Genomic DNA, 22396 nt, shown 5'->3' on the forward strand with positions numbered 1-22396 from the left:
TTACTTATTTTTATACCATTGTCCGGGTGAATACACGATTCTGATTGGCTGCTGGGCATAGATTAAAAAGTCACGAACCACGGTGATAAACCACACTTAAAAATGTTTCTCTTTATCATCTGGACAAAAACAAGCAGTAATAGATGAACTTTCTCTCTGAACTGATGCTTCATTAAACATATGGTGACGATCAGCAAATATATCTCACTTTCCTTTTGTAAGGTAAAAGAGTACATATTGATAAATTAAACAACCCCCCACCTCATAATGGTTCAGCTTAACTTAGGTAATTTATTTTTTAAATAAGTTATTCTCCTACTGATAAGACACATGACTCGGCATGAAAGGTGTAGTCTTCTGTTTCACCACAAGAGGGAGTTTTTTGAGAGGCTCAGAAGAGCAGAGCCTTCCAAACCTGCAGTGAAATGAAACACAGAGATAGAAGCTGATTGTGTGCCGTTTGTGTTCTAGCTGCTCACTCTAGCTGCTTCGCGGAAGCACGAAGCACCAGACGGTTCAGGCCTCCGCGTCGTGCGTCAATTTCTCATAATGCCCACTTTGTCGGGTATTATCCCTTACATAAGTTGTGATAAAAGGTATCAGAAGCTTTTTTTAAATTCATAAAGATTCCCATGGGACATTACTTTTTCAATTGCAGATGTTATATTTTCCACAAAATGTATAAGGGCAAGTGAAGATGTTCATTTTTTTCAAAAGCCACTCTGAGGGTCATGCAAAATATCGTGTTTATTGATGGAGTCCACTCTAACATTTGACCGCAGCTGTGGATTATAAATCCACAAAGCTCTTCATTTATCCAACCTTAGATCCAGTTTATAACGAAACTGCTGTAGCAGCGGTGATGATTTACGCTAGCGAGACACAGCGCTACTTTAATCAGACGGGGAGGGGGCTGGATGGGGTGCCCGTAAGGGAGCAGCTCAGCTCCAAAAGCCACGCCCCCTCAGAGGAGAATTTTCAGACTGAGGCTTCAGATCAACATGAAAAATACATTTTAAAGACATTTAGGTTGTGGGATTTTGGTTGAAAACTTCGTAATCATAATTAAAACTACTGAAAACATTTTTTTTTTTTATTAAAAAAATTGTCATGGAGGGTTTTAAAGAGAATTTTTGAATTGTATCCATGTTTTTTCTAGGTTGAATTTCCTTTGCAAAATCTAGTCCCCAGTTTACAAAATATTCATTGAAGTCATTTGGCTGTCAATTATTTATTTATAAACTCATTGTTTGAATTTAAGAAGTGAGAAGGAAAGTCAGAATTCTCTCTTCCACCTTTGATATTAGTATTTGCAACTTTTTTAAAACTAATAGTTTTTTCCGATTTCCCTTTAGTCCAGTGCTTCTCAATCTTGATTCTCTTACGAATTCTTCTCTTATGAAGAATTTACCCTTTCACTAAATTTACTTGCACTTATTATGGTGCAATTCTGTCATTGAAGACCTTGCTTCTGACACTAAAGATATTACTGTGCAGCAGAAGATAAGAACGTGCTTTAAACTTATTCTAATAATAAGCTGTTTTGACTAGATTTAATCATAATTTCACTCAGTCTTCTGACATGTGGATTTTGGAGGTTTGATAAAACTCGAGCCCTCTTAACTTAGTGCCGTGTCAGGAGTGGTGAAAAACAAGTTTATATTATTATTAAATCACTTCATTAACACAATGCAGCTATAACAAACCCATTATTGAAACACAATAAAAAACAAAGAATTTAGTTTGAAGCAAAAGCTTCTGGTGTAACATTTTAACAAAACACTCAAACTCATGACATCTCCAGAGTGACGACTGAGACACACTTTTTTGGTTTGAATCTACAGCATTGGGCAGTCAGTGGGCTAGCCCCCTATGCTAGCCAGCCTGCTGCCCAGGGTCTGGCAGGGCAAGCAGGGGCGCCACCGAGACATTGCTAGCATACCCTGATTAAGGTAAAGGCACGCAGTCAGACCGGTTTGAACATTTTTTCAAGGATAAAAATGATTCAAATGATTAGAATCTTGAATATAAACTCCATTTTTTTATAAGAGCTTAGATGAATAATTTCATGAATAGCACACATTGTGTAATGACATGTGAGAATGGTACTACCACCCCCGTCTCCCCTGATCGTACATCCCTGCTGCACATAACTGTTGAGGGGTCACTGTACAAATTCTGATTACCTGTGATCCATCTGAATGAACATGGGCTCAGCTTTATTCAGAAACTCTGGGTTCAGGCAGAGACATATCAGCAATCCAGCTTTATTATCATTGTGATTATCATCATTCAATATCATAATGGTTATTACTAGGGATGTCCCGATCCGATCACGTTATCGGAAATCTGGGCCGATCACGTGGTTTTGGACTCGATCAGAATCAGACTCCTTTGTCCGATCAGGATCGGATATTTGTTATTTTGAAGCCCAATGAGGCAAATCTCTTTGTGATTTTGGGCTATATAAATAAAATTGAATTGAATTGAATTGTTATTTTCTTTATGATCAGAGCTTTATATTTCATTTTATCATTCCGGATAAATACTCCACTAGAAGTCTGCATGTCATAAAAAGATCACAAAATGTCATCACCAGTAAACGACAGCAGCTCAAGCAGAAGGCTAACGTAAACAAAGCTAGCTAGAAAGCTAACTCCGGGACCAATAACTCTTTTAAAAACACTTTAAACTGACAGCAAGTGTCTCTATCGGTTTGTCATAACTCAAACAACAACCTCCAAAGGTATTACAACAGAAAAAGACAGTATTTTGTTTCTTTTTAATGTGAAGTTCTTCATGCTGCAGACAGACAGCTAAACAACAGCTGCTAACTGCTACATGCTAATGCCGTGATTTGGGTCCTTAGGACCCGAGCTGTCCTTTGATATGCCTGTTTTATTTATCTGACAGAGAAATAACAGTTAAGAAAATTAACAACTGTGGTAATAAAACCGAAAATGTGATGTCTTAAGAAGTTAAAAAATAAGCAAATAATCTTAAAAATAACTAAATAAATAAAATTAATACATTAAAACTAATAATGATATCAGCTATTCATGAACACTCATCAAATTTAATGCTAAAACAAAGTCATAATTTATTTTTAAGAATTTTAAATGAGGACAGGAATCACATTTGGTCAAAAATGTTCAATAGTTCTAAAGATGTTAAAGCTAAAGTCACTAAACTTTATCACATGACTAATTATCACTTATATAACAAGAACATTTTATTTTTTTCCTAGTTTATATTTGCTGTATTTTTGCTTGTTTATTAAAGCTACTTCACAGAAGTGTTTTATTTAAGTTTTTAATGATAAAAGAAGGTTATTAAAATATAAATGAGGGACAACAGTAATCTGTTTATTCAGTTTATCTATGTTTTAAATGTCTTATAAAAGTATCGGATCGGGACTCGGTATCGGCAGATACACAAAATCAAATGACTCGGAATTGGATCGGGCCCAAAAAAAACAGATCGGGACATCCCTAGTTATTACTACAATCATTATCACTATATATCATATGAATATCGTTAAGATTATAGAGAAATCATCAAGCATCAAAGTTCTACAACAATCAAACAAGAACAAGGAGGTGATTTCCAATTTTAAAAGCAAAAATCACATATTTTATATACTTTAAGATTGAACAGGTAAATCAAATGGACAGATATGATATGTTCAACACACCTGACATGTACATGTGTCTGACAGCTGGGTATAATGGCAAATTCCTGGATAATGATTTTTTTTTTAACCCAATACACTTGGGAACAAGTCTCTCCAGTCCTGACTTTCTTCTCGACTTCATCAAAGATGTTGTTACATTGGTAAAATGATGTGATTTCAGATTTATCCAAAAGCAGCAAATGAACACAATAAACCAATGGGGCAAACTGCTTCCAAAAGAATGATGTAGTGACATAGTTATTGGTCAGGGGTGGTTGATATAATGATGAATTGTCCATTCAAACTCTTTGTGATGGTGGGGTGAGGGGTGTTACCACATGGGATTGATCCGGTTGTTTGTTTGAGAGACACAATTCTCTTTGTAGTTTAGGTTGACACTATGTACTGTTGTAGTAATAAAGTCCTGACTAAACATTTTGGTAAGTTCTTGTAGTTGGTAGCTTCAGTGTCTCATTGACAGGAAACAAAGTATTTCAAACAAAACCTGATCAAGCAAATGCAGATGATATGGGGAAAAAAGTCTAGTTCATGGAAGTTGAGCTGTACAACTTTTGTAAGCTTAAAAGTTAAGCCTTCATTAGTTTGGTGTCCTTGTTCAGTGCTGAGGAACATGCAGAGCTCTTGCTTCATCCCTGCTTTGGTAAATTAGGGATTAGGGTGAGAGGTTTTTTTTGTAGATGCATCCTACAGCAGCTGAAGTATCTCAGCAGATCCAGAGCTGACACAAAGTCCAGCATGCAGTGGGTGGGAAAATCTGGCTTGGACTCTATGGAGTAGTGTTCTGGTTTCAGAGACACTATAAAAGCACAGAATTCCTGCTCTGTAATCCAGGTACACCCCCACTCTGGAAGATGGAGAGCTTGTCAGGACGGTGCACATTCTGTTGTGTATGAATTTGTTATTGTGGCAGTATAAAGCCCAAGACTTTTCGTTGTCTCCAAATCCACTCTCTTGTCCTTTTCTGTTGATGTTGTTATATGAAACGGCGATTGAAACAATTCCGTCCCACTCCACCTCCCAATAACAACGGCCAGTAAGACTCTCTCTGCTTAGAACCTGGAACCGATCTGCAAATCTCTCTGCATGGTTAAAGTGCCACTGCTTTTTCTTGTCCCGGGTTACTCTTCTGTTCTCCCCAGAAAGTGTCAGAGATTTGTTCATAGTGTTTGGATCCAGTGTGATTTGACATGAATATTGCAGGAAGTCGGTTGTTGTTTTTGGCTCATGTGGTGATAGGTAAACTGGAGCAGAGGATAAAGGCTTCTCTTGAATTGATGGATTGATTTCAGATGGTAGATTGTTATCTTGAGTTGTTGGTTGTTTAATAGATTCCCTTCGGGGCTGGTTGATTGGAGCTGGTGGTAAACTCTTAGATTCTGTTGACAGTGAACCTGACTGCAAGCCTACAGGTTCATTTTGGGGCAGGTGAGTTGGACCTGATGGTGAAAGACAATACCCTTCTGGGATAGAGTAAACTGTAGAACACTCTGACTCCTGTTGGAATGGGTAAAGAGCCAAAGAGCCAGAGGAACCATTTCGTGATCGAGAAATAGTAGTTAAAGGTGACATCTTAAAATCATCAGTTGATGAGTGAGCTGGAGTAGATTGTAAAATGGTGGATTCCTTTTGGGGTTCAGGGTCCTCCGAAGAGTAATCTGGTGGGGGTAAGGTTTTGGCCTTATCTCGGGTCAGGTAAACTGGGGGAAATGGTAATATCTTGGGTGCTCCATCTAAAAGGCAACCTTGCAGTAAATTCAAGTCTTCATCCTGGCGTGTTAGTAAAACATCCACTTCAAACTGTGAGATGTTGGTCCACTCTAGCTTCAGGATTTCATAGAACTTCTGTGTTACCTCAGACACAGCAGCCATTAGCTTCTCAAAGTATGTGGGCGAACGGATCGTGATGTTGGGAAGTTCTGAGGAGGTGTTGAGGGACGACAATGAAGATAACTTTAGCAGAAACTGGTTGTTGTCTTCTGTGTGTAAAAGCTTCTCCAGTTCTACATCTTTCCTTCTCAAATCAGTCATCTCCTGCTGAAGCTTTTCCTGGAGCTTTTCAGCTCGAGTCACCTCAATTTTCTGGTTTGATCTAATGGTCTGCTGCACTTCAGAGGTTCTCATCTTCAAAAGTTGTAGCAAGTGATTGAAATTAGTCTGGCTGTCTTGATCTGCTTTATCAGCAGAGGTGTTGATAGCCTCCACCTCCATGTTAAGCAGCTTTATCTCGGCCTCCCTGTTCTGGATGCTCTCCCGGATGAGTTTGTGGCTAAGCACCAGTTCTTCCTGCTTCCTGGTCCTTTCTGTTACAGCTGAGATGGTATTATGACCTTGATGGTTTTCCTCTGAGCAGTGATAACAGATCAGTTGTTGATCAGTGCGACAGAAGATTTCCTTCACGCTGTTGTGAAGAGAGCAGATGTTCTCCTGAATGTTTGGAGAGGCTTCCACAAGCCTATGTTTCTGGAAGGTTGGGGATTCATAGTGAGGCTGCAGATGGAGTTCACAGTAAGAGACCAGACACTGCAAGCAAGACTTGATGGCTTTCAGCTTCCTACCGGTGCAGAAATCACAGGCCACATCCCCTGGTCCTGCTGAGCAATCAGAATTCTGAGCTTCTTGATCTCCAGGTTTCTTCATGTCTTCTACTAGACCGGCCAACACGGTGTTCTTCCTCAGGACTGGTCTTGGTTTGAAGGTCTGTCGGCACTCAGGACAACTGTAAACCATCTTGAAGTCTTCTACATTCCAGTGGTTTTCGATGCAGCTCATGCAGTAGCTGTGTCCACATGGGATAGTCACTGGCTGCTTTAGCAAATCAATACAGATAGAGCAGGAAAACTTGCTTTCGTCGAGCTGAAACTGAGCCATTTCTTCAACGCAGGTGAAGTCTCAGCTCAGCATTCACGGCAGTTTGCTGTCAAATGAAGGACAGACTATGAGGATGTGTTTGCCTGAACTCTGGAGAAAAAAACAGAGGGAGGAGTTTACAGGTAAGACTTCATTCCATTTACTGAAGCTTGGTGTTTACTGGAAGAATATTTCTGAAGAAAGAAAGACAAAGCCATCTGCCGCATTCTTTCTTGAGTTCTGATCTCACAGGTGCTGGTTTTGTGCACGAGCGCCCAGCATGTCAGTTGGCACATTGCTAACATTATTTATGAATGCGGTGGTGCATTTCTCCCAGAAAAACTGAACAATGAAGGAAATGCTGAAGAATTTCCCCTGAAATCCTGTCTGACCGGTTTGATCTGTCCTTGACGTCACAGCGCTATCTTCATTACCATTTATAGTAATGTCCTGATGCCTCGAATGTTTTTGCAGACGCTGACCATATTACCTAGAAGTATAACATTTAATCTTAAGTGCAAAAAATGCAAATAGTCTCACCCTTCAGCCCATCGATAAAGTGTCTCAGCATTTGTAGTACAAGATGACTGTGACCTACAGCTCCTCCTTTTTGTGGACCTCTGTGTGTTTTTTTTAAAGTCACTTTTGCTTGTTGCACACCTTTCTGACCCCCCCCCCCACACACACACACANNNACACACACACACACCATATACGTGTATATATATATATATATATATATATGTGTGTGCGGAGCTGGCTGATGTCTTCACCTCTATATATAACATCTCGCTGTCCTGTTCACTAGTTCCAGCTTGTTTCAAAGCAGCAACCATTGCTCCCATTCCAAAACAGTCAAACGTCATACGTCTGAATGATTACAGACAGGTGGCGCTCACTTCCATTCCCGCCAAATTCCTCGAGAGACTGGTTTTAGATTCCTGGGGATAACTGTGACTGAGGACCTGTCAATCACATCACTGCAGCCATACAGAAGGCCCAACAGCACCTCTTCTACCTCAGGAAATTGAGGAACACTCACATTCCCAGACCTTTGATGTTAGATTTTTATAACTGCCATCAGCAGTGTTCTGACACATGGATTGCTAGTGTGGTTCTCCAGCTGCACTAATTCTGACCAGCAGGCACTCCTGCGGGTGGTGAAAGCAGCCGGTAGAATCATTGAAACGACTCGGCCAGAAATCAGCACCATCTACTCCACTCGCTGTCTGAGGAGAGTCCACAACATCCTGCGAGATCTACATCACCCGGCATACCACCTTTTCACCTGCTGCCCTCAGGGAGAAGGTACAGGTCCATACAGGCCAGAACATCCAGACTGGCCAACAGTCTGTATCCACAGGCTGTGGCTTCTGAACTCTGCCCCTCTCCCTTCCCTCTCACGGACAATAACCATATCCAACTTTTAAATAGCATTGAACTGGTTGCATTGTTGGATTTTATCATGATTCTCAGAATCAAAAAAAGAGCTTGCAATTGGACTTAGTTCTGATAACTGAAGCTCAAAATCCGACAGACGTTTCATTGAAAGTGCTGGCTTGAACGCGGTGTGCATGCAGTTTAACGAGGCGCTTTTCCGCAGGAGTAGGACGGCAAGCTAATTCGTCTACAGTCCTCTCCCAATGCAAACCAAAGCTCACCACAAATGACATGAAATTAAACAGGGACTCACGTTAGTTCACTGACTCAATATCCAAACATTAGCGCCAGAAACCGAAGAACAAACGTTTCCGCCAACACTCAATGCTTCTTCCAAGACCTTTATGTAGTCACTTTTCCATGTTATATTCACACACTAGACATTAAGTCATCCCAAAACAGAAAAATCCATCTGGTAAAAAGGGATTCATTTTTTTGTTAAGTCCCTCCCGCCGCTGTTATGAGAGGCGAGCAGTTCAGCGTGGGCAGATGCCCCCACCTGTGAGCAGATTCCAGTCGAACCGACCTGAGATCCAGCTGGATCAATGACATAATGTTAACAAGTCGGTGAAAAAAGCGAGGACAGTAGAAAATAGGTATTCTTTTGGAAATGTAGCGATTACACATTTAAATTTACTTGCATGAGTTCCGATTTAGGCCATTAATAGCCCCAACTTCACAAAAAGTGCTTCAGTTTCTGGCAAAAAATAAATGGATTTGGAGTGCCAGAGAGGCCAGACTGCAGAGGTCGGACCTGACTGGATGCAGTGTGAGTGCCTCTCGTTTTTAAATCATGTAAAGAGTCAGGCAGCCGCACTGGAGCCATTATGGCTGCCATGTAAGCCTGATCGCTTTAATCGGGTTGTGGAAGAGAAATGATCCACGACTTGTTTAATATTATCTCTCGGAAACTGGGGAGTCAGCTGTGCGGAATTCTGCAGGCAGGATCACTGACATTTGTAATTTTGAATGAAGAGAGGGAATAAAATACAGTTAAGTAGGACATTTATAAAATAAGTATAGTACACTTTTCTGTTAAAGTTGGTAATATGACCTTTTATCTACATAAAATTGTTTTAAACAGCGTTCAGCTGTCTGTGTAGACCCGTAAACCAGAAGTCACTTTACTGTAGCCATTTTGTCTGACGTCCTGTGAAAAGGAGCAGAAGCCCAGGATGAATTCTGGACTACCTACTCCAGTGCACCTCAACGGCAAATGGGTGGAGCAGGTGGAGACGTTCAAATTCCTCGGTGTCCACATCTCTGCAGACCTCTCCTGGAGAATCAACACTGCTTCTCTAGTCAAAAAGACTCGGCAGCAGCTGCACTTCCTGAGGCTGCTCAGGAAGCAGCGAATCCACCAAAAGCTGCTGGTGATCTTCTATCTCTCCTCCACTGAGAGCCTGCTGACTTACGCTGTGTCAGTTTGGCTCTCCAGCTGCACGGCGGATGACAGGAAGAGAATGCAGAAGGTGATGAACAGCCCAGAAAATCATCTGCTGCTCTCTCCCAAACAATGACCTCCATCTACACCCAGAGCCTGAAACATCCTAAAGGATCACACTCACCCTAGTCATCACCTCTTCAAACTGCCGCCTTGCAGCAGACAGGGCAATAACAAATGGACAGCTTCTTTCCAAAAGCTGTGACTGCAGAGTGCTCAATTCAAACCACAGGCCAACTGATACTTGCACATTTCTGTGATTCTTGCGCATATCTCTGATCTTGCACATTTTGTCTTATTTCTTGCACATTTGTCATTATTATTGTACATTACTTTGTAACATAATGTGTTCTTTTTTCTTTATTCATTTATCTGTATTGACTCTTTACATTAAAGAGAACTTTACCTGAATCTCATTTGACCAGGAATAATGCCAATAAAGACTTTGTACTTCTTCTATTGCTAGTTCTTCTGTCCTCATTCGCAGCTGCTCTCTTCTCTGTAAACTTCTGGTACAGCTCCAGCTTCCTCCATCTGACTGTTTGAGATGTGCAGCTCCGCCCGCTTATCTTTGTCATAGTGATTCTTTTTCTGGTTACTTGGATTTAAGTCAAAGGTAAGGAATGAATCTTGAAATACTGTTGATGCTTCTGAATGTTTGCTTTCCCCCCCAGATCCTAGGTCAGGCCTGTCTTCCAGGTTGGTATCTAAGCTGTTTCTTGGTCCTGGCTCATGCAGGTTTTGTAGTGTCTCAACCTTGGCTTGTTTTACAGTGAGTCAGCTGTCTGTGATTCTTCTTCAGCTGGCTAAGATGGCTCTTGAGCCCGAAATTCACTTCCCGCTGAGACTGGAGGTAGCATAACAAACAACCCAGACATTTGTTTTCTGCTTGGTTCTCTCTGTTTGTCAACATCCATTATTTCCTGGTTCTGCCTCCTCTCATTTCAGGCCATCCAAACCTTCAATAGCATATTGGAATCTATGAGTCGAGAACAAAGGAGTCTGATCCAGCATGAGCAAAATCAGATTCAGCTGCTGTAAGGAACTCATCCATGTCTGCTGCGCAATAAGACCAATGCTCTCAAACGAGACATTCAGTAACTAGAAATAAAATGTGATAAATTCATATTCCTCTGCTTTCATCTGCTTACATACCTGACAGGTTCCAGCTTGCAGCAGCAGTTCTGACAGCTGGAGGTGAGTGTTCTTGAGCAGGCTCTTTTTTGGAGGGGGTCATAATTGTAGCACCACTAAAGGTCTATCATGGGTGCCCAAAGTGGGGCCCACGGGCCAAATTTGGCCCACCTAAAGTTATCTTTTGGCCCGCCAAGTGTGGCTCTGGAAGCCGTGTGTGTTTGGCCACTGAGCGTGTTGTCCGTAACACATTTAGACAAGCGTTCTTTGAATTACAGTAATTCCTGAACGGTTTGCTCTATTTGAAAAATCCCAACAGTTTTTGAAAATCAGAGACATTGTGCTTTTGGAAATTACAGTAATTTCACCCAGAAGCCTGTGCGACGGTCCTTTGTTTACCGGTGAGACAGAAGGAGCGGTGGAGAGATGAGGAGAGCGGAGCGGTCAAAAAAAGTTTTTATAACGGCAAAAAGAACAAGAAAAATGTCTGAAAGACGACCATCGTGAGAAATATAACCTTCATGGAGGTTCAGAGAAGACTTTGGGACTGAAGGAGCAACAGAAGGAGTCATTTTTGGTGAGAGAAGGTAATGCTGCATTTCTGTGTTTTTTCCTGAAGGAATCGAGCAGTAGCTAGCTAGTTTTTACTCTCAAACACAAACTGTGTGAGAGAAATGTCATTCAAATGTAAGTTAGCTTATTTTTTACTCATAAATGATAAATTATCTTATAAAAAAGCATATATTTACATTTGTTCAGGAAATAAATATCCCAATAAATGAAAACTATTTTTCTTCAGGTCTCCTGTGAGAGGCTGTGAGCTGGAGCTGATGCTGCTGGAGGAGCAAACGTGAGGATGCTGGAGACTGGTGATGTGGTCAGAGAGCAAAGCTGCTCATCACATCAACAAAGATGTAGAATCTCATCCACTGAGGTTCATCCCAGGTGTTCAACCATCACTAAATACAGGAAAATCATCAGCAGGTGAAATCTTTTCCCTCTGATGCTGCAGAATCTGTACCAAAAACTCTCCCTGGAAGTTTAGGACATCATCGGCAGCATCATCAAAAGCTTTGGAGGAGCCAAAGAGGACAGAACTTCCCTGTGTGACCAAAAATGTCTGTAGATATTTTAAGTTTAATGCACTGTTTTTTGCACATTAAGAGAGAAACATTCAAATGTTTTTTCTAAACAGTTTGATACTGGACAAATTTAAACTTTTAACAAACAAAACCTGTTGGTCATCTACATTTGCACTGTTTCTCTCTCAAAAAATTCTAAAACTCACATTCCATTTTTGTGTTTTTTTTTATTTGAATTGGTCCAACTTTATTATGAAATAGAAAGCATTGTAAAATGATGATATATATTGAAAATTCTGTGTCTTCTTGGAAAAGGAGCAAAAGTACACAATTGAAGGACATTTTTAGACCCTTTCATAGTCAAAATGAGCAAAGAAGTTCAGGCAGAGGTCTAGGTGTTAGAGTTAAAACCTCTTACCCGTTTCTCATTACTTTTCTATGGTTTTCCAAAACTCTACGGGTGTAATATACTTCAAAGTTTCAAAGACAAATGTAACTTTTTATTATTACTGATATGTGTTACCTTAATGAATACAGACTCAAAATAAATACATTAATCATTCTTTATTTTCTCTTTTATTTCATAACATGAAAAATATTGTATTTGGCCGGCGGACCATGATCCCATTTAGATTTTGGCCCTTAGAGTAAAAAAGTTTGGGCACCCCTGCTCTAAGACGTTCACAAACAATAGTACTGTTGTGTCATCCTGATTCTTCTGTTGGAACCGTTGTGCTATCCTGGCATGTTTACATTAGAATGCATCCATCTGGTCCCCACAAGACAGCCCGCTGAACTTTATTTTTCAATGATTTTTTTTTTATCTTCACTGCAGCCAGCAAGGCCAAGTGGACTCCATATGGTTTGTAAGTGGGCAGATAATGAGGACCCGGAATGGGTTTGTCTGCAGTCTCCATGGTGGCCCCACCTGTGTTTGGCCACATTGGCTAGCCAGCTGCCTCGTGGACAGCGCAGAGAGCTCCACCGCCCAAGGTCTGGAAGAGCTAGCGAGTGCCCCGCCCAGGGGTCAGCAGAGCTAGTGAATGCCCCGCCCAGGGGTCAGCAGAGCTAGTGAGTGCCCCGCCCAGGGGTCAGCAGAGCTAGTGAGTGCCCCGCCCAGGGGTCAGCAGAGCTAAAAGGGCCGCTGCCCTAGCTGCCGGATACTGGAGAGTGGAGCCAATGTGAGCAAGCACAGGTGGGGCCACCACAGGGATCCACATTTTCTGCCCACTTTCAAACCATATGGAGCCCACTTGGCCTTGCTGGCTGGGCTGGTGTCCTTGGGTGACATGAAATCCTGTCCACCTTTGTCACGGAAGGGAAAACTGACAACACACTAATCTTAGAGTCGTGAAAATGGTCTTGCATCTTCTTTGTGCATAGATGCGGTTTTGTGTGTGTGTCAGCATCAGAATCTATTGGAATTACGTTAATTGCATCAAAAGTTTTTTTACAGTAGTTCAAAGAGCGTGTGTAATTTGTCTCATCACTGGGAACAGCCTCAGCGGTAAAGAGTTAAATCTTTAACAAAATTGAATACTGCAAATTAGAAGTGTTTATAAAAATATTGCATTAAATTTGAATACTAAGATAAATAAAAGTTTACGTTTTCTGTTGTAATCAATGGTTTGAATTTGTTGAGTGCAGAGTGTTTGTAAAACAAGCAAAACTAGAGACAAAGCTCTCAAATGTTTGTCAGCCTTTATCCTGGAAAACAGGCCAGGCTTGATTACAAGCATTAGCACTTTAATTTCATTGTACCTGTGACAATGACAAATAAAGAGATCTATCTAGAAAAGACATAAACCAGAAGCCTTTTCTTCTTTTCTTTGGTCCCAGACTATCAACTCCAGCTCAGTCTATCGGAGGCTTTGTGCCGTCTGACTGCTCGCAGAGACCGAGAGCAGAAGTCTGTAGAGTGGTTCTCCAGCCATGAGGTCAGCAGAGCTTTTTGTGACATTAGAGGTGCAGACTTTGAGGTGGTAAGTGTCTCACTTATCTGTTTGACTATCAGTTTTTGTCTGTGTCTGACCTGGGTGTCTGTCTATTCAGGACTGCCGACGTTTCCTGAACTTCGTCAATGGTTACCATGGAGACCAGAGCAGGTAAAGCTCCTGATAGCCCCTTCCTGCCTTGATCAACATATACTCATGTTTGAAAAGTTTTCCTTCTTAATGATGGACATTTGCTAACTTTGTTTTTCTATGTGACTGTTCTGTCAGGGTTTACACATTTGCTTGCCTGCGAGCATTTCTTGGCTCCACCCAGGTAAAACCTGAGCACTTTTTTGTCAGACATCATTATTTGATAGTGACCATGATTGGATCCTGTTTTCTTTCACAGCTGTTTTGTCCAAAAGATGAGAAACTGGACAGTTTCTGGATTGATTTCAACATGGGTTCAGAATGTGTCAGCTTCTTCATTGATGATCCCCAGGTCTGAATTCAGCTGCTGGAGTGTTTCTTTTTACCCGTACACTCAACAGCCATGCTGTAGTTGGAGCATCATCCTGTTGATAAATGTAGTCACGTCTAGTCGTCCTAAAACATTTTCTCCTGATTACAGACAGCATCATCTGTATTTAGTGCAGTTTACCTAGAAAAATATGAAAGATCCACCATGAAAGATTAAAGTTATCACCAGGGTAACATCCATTATCGTCATCTGATTCAGAGCTTGGATAGCGGTGGGGGTGGAGGGTCTCGATAAGAATGACGATATCTCATTTTCCACCTCCTCCCCCCTCAAGAGAACGTGGATACACCCAGACTAGGAGAGATCTAGACTCTCTCTGTAGTATTCTGGCTCTCCTGGAGGACCTCCTTCTTAAACAGACTTTCACCAGAGTTCCTGCGTTATTTCTGAGTCTCAGTACCTTTCTTTAAGGACACCATAGTCCCCCTGAAGGACTCCAGTCTCTGCTGCAGGTATTGTGAATGTGAACCTTTAACTGATGCTAATGGACAGGAGAGAGGGAGCAGATGCAGATGGATGATCAACTTAGAATTGATAAAGTGAAGGGTTACATGGGAGACTGACGTCACCCACCCTGCAGATGTCGCAGTTGCAACAAAAGTTGCAAAGTTTTTTTTTTAATATATAGGCTACTGTACATATTTTTTGAAACGCACCCAGAAAATGTTAATCATGACATTAAATTCACCACTCTCAATGCACCCTCAACCCATGGGGTGACCATCCATGCGTGTCTTGAAGAGAAAAAAAATCAGAGAGGACTAACGAGAGATTATAAACAAGAGCGCGACTCCTGGGAAGGAGTCAAAGAGAAACGGTCATGAAGCTGCATCATCATCCATGATGGTTGTCACAGTAGATTGGTCAAAGTTGCAGTGAAGTTCAGATTAAAATAAAAAGTCTCACAGTGTGCAAAAAATTGCAGGGTTTGCTTGAATTTGCGTTAACAGATGCGATTGCAACAATCCTGGAGAAAATGAATACCGTATTTTCGCAACCATAGGGTGCAGTTTAACAAATACATAAGGCGCTCTTGACCATAGGGCGCGGGTATGGTAAAACTAGGGTTGGTCACCGAAGTTTGATTCCAAGCAGAAACAGTTATTATTTTCACAGCTCGACCGAAACCGAAAGCAGCTGCTGCAGACAGTGCAGCAGTTCATTGAAGGTCTATTGGTCTTTGGACATGTCAATCATTTCTACTTTCTTCAGTACTGTGAAGTTTTAGGCCCTGTCCACACGTACCCGGGTATCTGCTAAAACGAATATATTTCTATGCGTTTCGGCCTATCGTCCACACAAAACCGGAGGTTTCAGTCACTGAAAACGGTGCTTTTGGAAAACTCCGGCTAAAGTGAAGATTTTGGAAAACTCCGGTTCTGCGTCTGCGTGTGGACATGAATACCCGGTGATTTGCGTTTTTAAACGTCACTCTTTGCGACAATTGGTGCATACACGTCATAGATGCGACGTTGTTTATGTCCGACAGTGCTCAGCATGGACCCGAGGAGTGTGTTAATTATTACACTGGTACAGATGCTTCGTGCTTGCTTTTTTTTACAAACACAATTACTGCTTCTTGTCGAGGAGGAAAGGAGAAGAAGCGCTTTCCAGTCGGCTATTTTACAACAAATATCCCGTCCCCCTCCTCCTCCTCCTCGAAGGCATGCCACTCGTGAAAGACGCCGTCGGAGATTTTGGGTCCAACCTGGACGCACCGCCAGCTGATGGGAGAACTTTGAGCTGGAAGTCGTCCTCCCGGATGAATGGCGTGAAAATTTCCGCATGTCCAGGTTGTCGCTGTTGTCCCTGTCGGAGTTACTGCGTCCTCATATAGAAGGACAGCCTACGGTCATGCGATCCCCTGTCGATGTGGTTAAAAAGGTTGCCCGCACCCTGTATTATTTGGCTGACGAGGGAAGATTACGGAAAACAGCAAATGCTTTTGGTTTGTCCAGACAAGTAGTCTCAAAAGTAGTTAGGCAAGTGTGCAAAGCTATTACTGTGCACTTGGGACCGCAATACGTAAAGCTGCCAACAACCGAGAATGACGTGCATTCACTTGTAGAGGCGTTTGAGAAGATGCACGGCCTGCCTCACTGCCTCGGTGCTGTGGATGGCACTCATGTGGATATAAAGCAACCATCGGTAAACTCCACTGACTATATTGACAGAAAGGGAAGATATTCCTTAAACATTCAGGCGACCTGTGACTATAAGTACTGCTTCATGGATGTGGTGGTAAAATGGCCAGGAAGCGTACACGACGCTCGGATTTTCTCCAACTCATCAATCAACGAGTACCTAAAAAATGAAAAAATCCCACCGTGCCCAAGACAACTTATTGACAATGAAGCGCCAATTTCTGTTTACATCCTAGGCGACCCCGCCTACCCGCTGTTACCGTATCTAATGAAAGAGTACGCCAACGGTGGGAGCAATCCACAGGAACAGTATTTTGGACTTTCTTTATGCAGAGCACGCATGGTAATAGAATGCGCATTCGGGAGACTTAAGGCGCGATTTGGGGCTCTGAGAAGAGCGATGGACATTAATCTCAACGATCTGCCCTTTGTTATTTATGCGTGTTTCGTGCTGCATAACTTTTGTGAGATTAATAAAGACTCCATTGATGACAGCAGGATTAGTGAAGCCATTGAGCACGACAGAGAACATCAGCCAGTGCCACAACCACCTACAAGAGGAGACAGCTTGACCACCGAAGGGAAGAGGGTCCGGAGAGTCCTCACCCAGTATCTGGATCCATAAGAGACAGGATTTTGCAGAAACATAGAAGACAAGACTGATATTTTTTAGGTTTAAATGAAGAGCTACTAAACAAAAGAAACAAGGGTATTTCACTCATTTTCTTTGTTGGTTGAGGAAGTATTTGTTCTGATTAAACTGCACAAATCAGTTTGAAAGACATTTTTATTTTTGAAAAGTTTGGACTCTGAAATGTCATGAACATTGCACTGTGTCATTGAAAATAAAAAGTCAAGTATAATTAACATAATAATAACTTCCATACTTCTTAAAGCCTTCACATTTATTGCAATGCAATTTTGTGCAAATAAAAACACAATCTTGTGTCTGTTACACTAACGTGTTATTCGTAGTGCAGTTTGTGCAAACATTTGTAACATGTTGGCATTTCACATTTTAACAATAAACAATGCCTACAAATAAGATTGACAAAATCAAATTAAGAAAAAAGAAACATGCTTTACTCATCACTGAAGAGGGTTTGAGTGTATGAAAACTGCCCTGAGCTCTCTAATGATGTGTGAGGCACATCTTGTGCGCTGCTGCTGTTTGCATTATGCTGTGCTCTTCTGTCAGATGGTGAGGTGAATGATTGAAATGCCTGATTGGGATGAGTTGAATGTGCTTGTGTGTGTGAATAAATGTGCCCTCTGGGATCATATGGCATGTAGTGTTGTGCAGGAGGAGCGCTCATTACTTGTCTTAGCAGAGAAAAGCCTTCAGCAAGAGATGTGGTGAGCATATTGACTGAATTGTTAATTTTAGCAAAATTCTCATTTGCTTGCTTTGTTGAGGTTTCTAAAAAGTCAACTAGTTTCTTCTTCACACGTTGGTCTTCTTCAAGTGCATTTAGCCACACTGTTTCAGCAGGAAGCTCTCTCTTCAGACGGTCCTGTCGGTGTCCTCTCAGCTTGGCCTTAAAAAAAAACAACAACAAAGGCATTTTAATATTTAAAAACTTGAAAACATGAGTATAAACATCTACTTCTTGTTTACATTTCTGCTTTGCTCTGCTATAATATATAACAAATGACATGCACTATCAAAATTAAAACATTACAGTTTATATTTATAGTAAGATGTATACCTGAAGCAGGTCTCGTCTCTCCTTCACCGCGGGGGCCCCTCAGTCTCTGTGTCCGACACATTTTCAGTTGGTTCCTGAGTGGACGAGGAAGACGTGGAAGGCGAAGGAAGAGGGAGGCTCTGATCCAGTTCAGTGGTTTCGATTCCCGACGACATGGCTGTAGTGGCTGGTGATCCTCCCCAGATTTGCTCACACAGTTCAAAGTAGAGTAGAACCACTCTACCGTGTCCACTCCGGCGACCAGAGTCGACAGCCTGTCGGTATTTTCCTCTGACTGCCTTTAATTTCGTGGTCAGGATAGCGCGCGTTAGCTCTCGCTTTTCATGGGGAAACTCGGTAGACGTCTCTGCAGGATACTGCTCCAAATATTGAGTTAAGATGTCCACATACTTGCATCGACATGACTCCCAATCGATGTTTTCCTGTGTCTTGTTAACTTTATATTCCCTAACCACACTTAAAAGCAATTCCACCTCTTTGTCGGTCCACACGAACGTGCCGGCTAGCGCCATGTTTCAAGTTTTGCCGAAATGACGACACAAAAAGGAGTGCTCTGATTGGATAGATTTCACTGACTTTTAGGAAAACACTCCCAACTACTGTTCTGGCATGCTCATAACATCGCCCAAGAACGCAAGTATCCGGGGACGTGTGGATGCAATTGTTTTTAAAACGATCACGTGTGGACGCAACGCTTTTTCTAAAACAGAGGTCGGGAGATATGCGTTTGTAGAAATACCCGCCTACGTGTGGACATGGCCTTAGCCAATCCCTTTACTTTTCCTGCCATAGTGGGCGGGCTCATATAAAGCAGCTGTTGAGGCGAGTACGTGAGCGCGTGCCGCGTAGCGCTTGAAAGTCTGACTTCATTTCACAGCAGATCAGAGTTTGACAGGTGTTGCATCGCATCAGCCAATCAGGAACTCAGCTTTTGGCACGGGCTGTTTTCAGTGACCCGATCTGAAATAAAGACGTAAAATACGAATCCGTTACGACTGTCTTTGTCCTGTTGCAGCGCGGCGGTTCTGTCTGCAGACAGACAGACATCCTCCCTTCAGCGGTGTCTGCTCGCTCCACACGCCGGGGGAGAGACAGGTGCTGCAGGGGGCGGGGAGGGCGGGTAACCTGCTTGGCTCTCCTGAACTGTGATGTTTTGTTTGTGTTTGTCTAGACAATGATAAAAAAAAGTCTACTACTTTTCCTCCTCTCGGGTTAATGCGGGACAGCCTTTATCTCAGTCACAGAAGCAGCGGAAGGCCCCCTCACATAATAATGAATTATCTGATATAAAATGTAAAATTAATGAAAACAAATTTGAATTTGAACGAATGTGATTTTTTTTTTTTCCCCCACATTTACTGCTCTGGAGGAGCGAGGGAGCACGGACAGACGCTCCCTCGCTTCGTGTCTGTGGCGCTCACTTCGGCTGTAAAACAACAACAACAACAATAACAATAAAGCCCACCCTTCATCCTTCAAAGTGTTCATGTAATCCGCCTTCCCCAAAAAAAACAATAGGGCGTGCCGCACATTTTGGAGAAAATCTGAGACGTTTATGTGCGCCTTATGGTCGTGAAAATACGGTAATATTATAGTGAGGATTGAACAGTATAATAAACCTACAAGATCAAAAAGTTGTTTGTTCATGGTATAGCCCCTTTAAGGCTTCTGTCATCATAATCTGCAGATATCTCTTATTCTCGGTATCTTTTTAATAGGGTTGCACGATGATATTTATCAGCCGATATTGGACATTATGACGTCACACCGATAATTACGATTGGAGAAAAATTAAAACTATAAAATGGGCCGATAATTAAAGGGTTAAACTGTTAAACTCCTCATTCGCCACTCAGTATTTATTCTGCTCACCCCAAAAGTTTCAGCCTCATTGGTACTGCTGCTAGCATAGTGGCCTGACAACAGAGTGGACTCTGCATGACCACAAAGAAAGGGGGAGAGACGTGTTTCTCCTTCACTGAGCTAAGCTGCATCAGGGAGGGGCTGGTTGTAGCTGCATTTTCAGTATGCGGAAGCAAATAGGTTGCACCTCTTACCCCGCATGCGCGAACCCCAAGTCACTTCCGCTCTTCACCCACTATACCACAGTGTCATTTCCAAACAGTAAAACTCCTTGATCACAAGAATTTATGTTTTTCTCAACAACCGAGAGCTTCTCCTGACTGGATTACAGTTAGAAAAAAAGCCACCGAGTTACCGTTAATAACGTGTTTGGATTACCGGAGAAAATAAAGTGTCCTGAAGTGGCGCTGTATCCTCAGGGAGTAAACTGCTGTCATGTAAAACAGCAGAAGAAGAAAACATTTGGAGTCCGTTTGTAGTCACTGCAAGATCGTAAGGTCCTGATCCTTAACATGTCTTTTTCATCTCGTTTTTTCAACAATAAGTGAATGTTTTCACTATGATAAACATTTTAAGTGCTATATTAACATCCTACAAGGTTATTATTGTTGTTACTGTCCGAAGACCGTAAAATGCTCTAGCGGAAAAAACGTGTGGTTCGCAGATGCGGAAGAGCGGTGCAACCGATTTGTTTCCGCATACAGAAAATGCAGCGACACTGGTCTCACCCCTCCACTGACACATCACAACAAACGAACGTGGACGGCAGAGCCCGCTAGCAAAAAGGTCCAAGTGTCTCTGTGTTTATCCATTGTAGATGAAGAGAGCGCACTCTGCCTTATATGTAAAAATATGTTTTTTTTAAAGGCAGGAACACCAGTAACTGTTCAGGTGGCTGAGTTTTATAGATCTCATAGCGTACTTGCAGCTTTGCACAGGTTCCTCTTTATTGAATGTCCCCCAGGGAACAAATATCAGACATATAGAGGGCCCAGTTACGTCGCCTGATACTGCATCCCCCTGTCCTAAATGAAGAACTTGAGATTAACAGTACTAAAATGTTTCAGTAAACTTCTCATTTAACAATGCACTGCTCCACAGCAAAGTGTTCATTAACAAAACTAACATTTCAAAGTGCTTTTTTCTACGAACCCCTTAACAACTGCATTAAAACAAATTATATATATCAAGTCTGTACAAACACCAGATTCTATCAGAGAGGTGCGCTTGATTCTAATCTGTTAGAATCCAAGCCTATGCCTTTGTTTCTGAAAAGTTTTTTATTTCTATGAGCAACCATTTATTTTGCATATTATTTTAAAACAAGGCAGTAATTTTGAACTTTTTTTAGATTAAAGTATTTCTTTTGCATGTTATTATATTGATAATATTTGAATTGAAAAATGTCATTGTTCAGCTTCGGTGTTTTAAGCTATCAACTTTAGCTTTTTCAGCTATCAGCTTCAACGTTTTCACCTCCCAAATTCAGCTTACAGCATTCTCACTAGCATTATCACAGGTAATACTATAAATTTAGTTCATAATATTGTTAAAAAGTTACGGTTTTAAAGTTGTAGTTTTAGAGTGTTCAATAAATGTTTATCCTGTTCGGCCCACAAGTTAAGGTGTGTTTTGGATTTTGGCCCGTCATGCAATTTAAGTTTGACACCCCTGATTTAGGATTTTTTATCTTCATGGGAGCGATCGCACATCAATAAGTACGGGTCGGGTCATCTGGAGCCCAGAAGAGAGCACGAGGGTTAAGGAGTATGTTTAGAAATGGGGAAAAATGCAGAACTTTTGAGGTGCATACCAGAGACAGTTGTATTGAAAATTTAAACACTCCTTTTGGAAAGCTAGTTACAAAAACCAAACCCTCATTTGTTCTGGATCTACAATGTGGACTTTAACATGCTTCGTCTAACAGGACTTGGATCTGACCCAATTCTGGGAGAGCTGGAACCTCATGGGTCTCCCCTGCATTTATCTGCCTCACTGTGGGGGAGATTAGAGGGTTTGGGCCGAACGCTGATAGCAAATATTACCAAAGAAAACATCTTCAAACCTCTAAGCACAGGTGTCCAGATTCAAAACTTGTGTACCAGTTTCCTACATGTTTTCCCACCAACCTTCCATTGAAGCTCCTTATTGACCACACACACCTGATCCAGGAAATCGACAGCAGATTAAGGCAGGCTTTCTGGAAAACCAGTTGGAGGCTGGCCGTCAAGGCCTGGATTTTGACATTCCTTCATGTGCATATTTTTGAAGAATAGTACCTGCATATCTGCTGCATTTCACCCACAAATAAAGATCCATATTTTTGCAAAGATGGATATGTATAATGTGCATCTGTCTGAAGAAGTCCTGGCATTCACAGACAGAATGGTGATAGATAATGGGTTCATTTTGTGGTGAAATTTGGTCAAGAAATGCAGACACCAGATGAACATTGTTCTGACCACCATTGGCTGTGAACATTTCTGTTCCCTTTGAAGCATCATCAATCTCTGTGTCAAAAATCTCATTTGCTTTCATGTGAATCATTTACCTGGAGAAGCGCA

The 22396-nt window shown here is 41.7% G+C and overlaps 2 protein-coding genes across 8 annotated transcripts in view; one reads left to right on the plus strand and one right to left on the minus strand.

The window, feature by feature from the left end:
- Positions 1–3441: 3441 nt before the first annotated feature.
- Positions 3442–6628, minus strand: LOC118598710 (tripartite motif-containing protein 16-like). Its single transcript, XM_036211674.1, has one exon. The coding sequence runs from the start codon at positions 6560–6562 to the stop codon at positions 4379–4381; it is 2184 nt and encodes a 727-aa protein (XP_036067567.1). The 5' UTR covers positions 6563–6628; the 3' UTR covers positions 3442–4378.
- Positions 6629–10033: 3405 nt separating this feature from the next.
- LOC112136846 overlaps positions 10034–22396 on the plus strand; it is a 65246-nt gene continuing 52883 nt past the window's right edge. For all 7 annotated transcript variants that reach the window (XM_024258769.2, XM_024258773.2, XM_024258774.2 and 4 more), the window contains exons 1-8: positions 10034–10124; positions 10199–10278; positions 10374–10462; positions 10588–10622; positions 13481–13623; positions 13694–13746; positions 13864–13909; positions 13985–14077. In XM_024258769.2, the coding sequence (XP_024114537.1) occupies positions 10049–10124; positions 10199–10278; positions 10374–10462; positions 10588–10622; positions 13481–13623; positions 13694–13746; positions 13864–13909; positions 13985–14077 (615 nt within the window). In that variant the 5' untranslated portion in view covers positions 10034–10048. The remainder of the gene's footprint in view (positions 10125–10198; positions 10279–10373; positions 10463–10587; positions 10623–13480; positions 13624–13693; positions 13747–13863; positions 13910–13984; positions 14078–22396) is intronic.

Source organism: Oryzias melastigma, linkage group LG4, assembly GCF_002922805.2.
Source record: "Oryzias melastigma strain HK-1 linkage group LG4, ASM292280v2, whole genome shotgun sequence".
In the NCBI taxonomy this organism is placed as follows: Eukaryota; Metazoa; Chordata; class Actinopteri; order Beloniformes; family Adrianichthyidae; genus Oryzias; species Oryzias melastigma.

Coding starts and splice junctions, on each gene's coding strand:
- LOC118598710 (XM_036211674.1), bottom strand. CDS start 6,562: ATGGCTCAGTTTCAGCTCGACGAAAGCAAGTTTTCCTGCTCTATCTGT.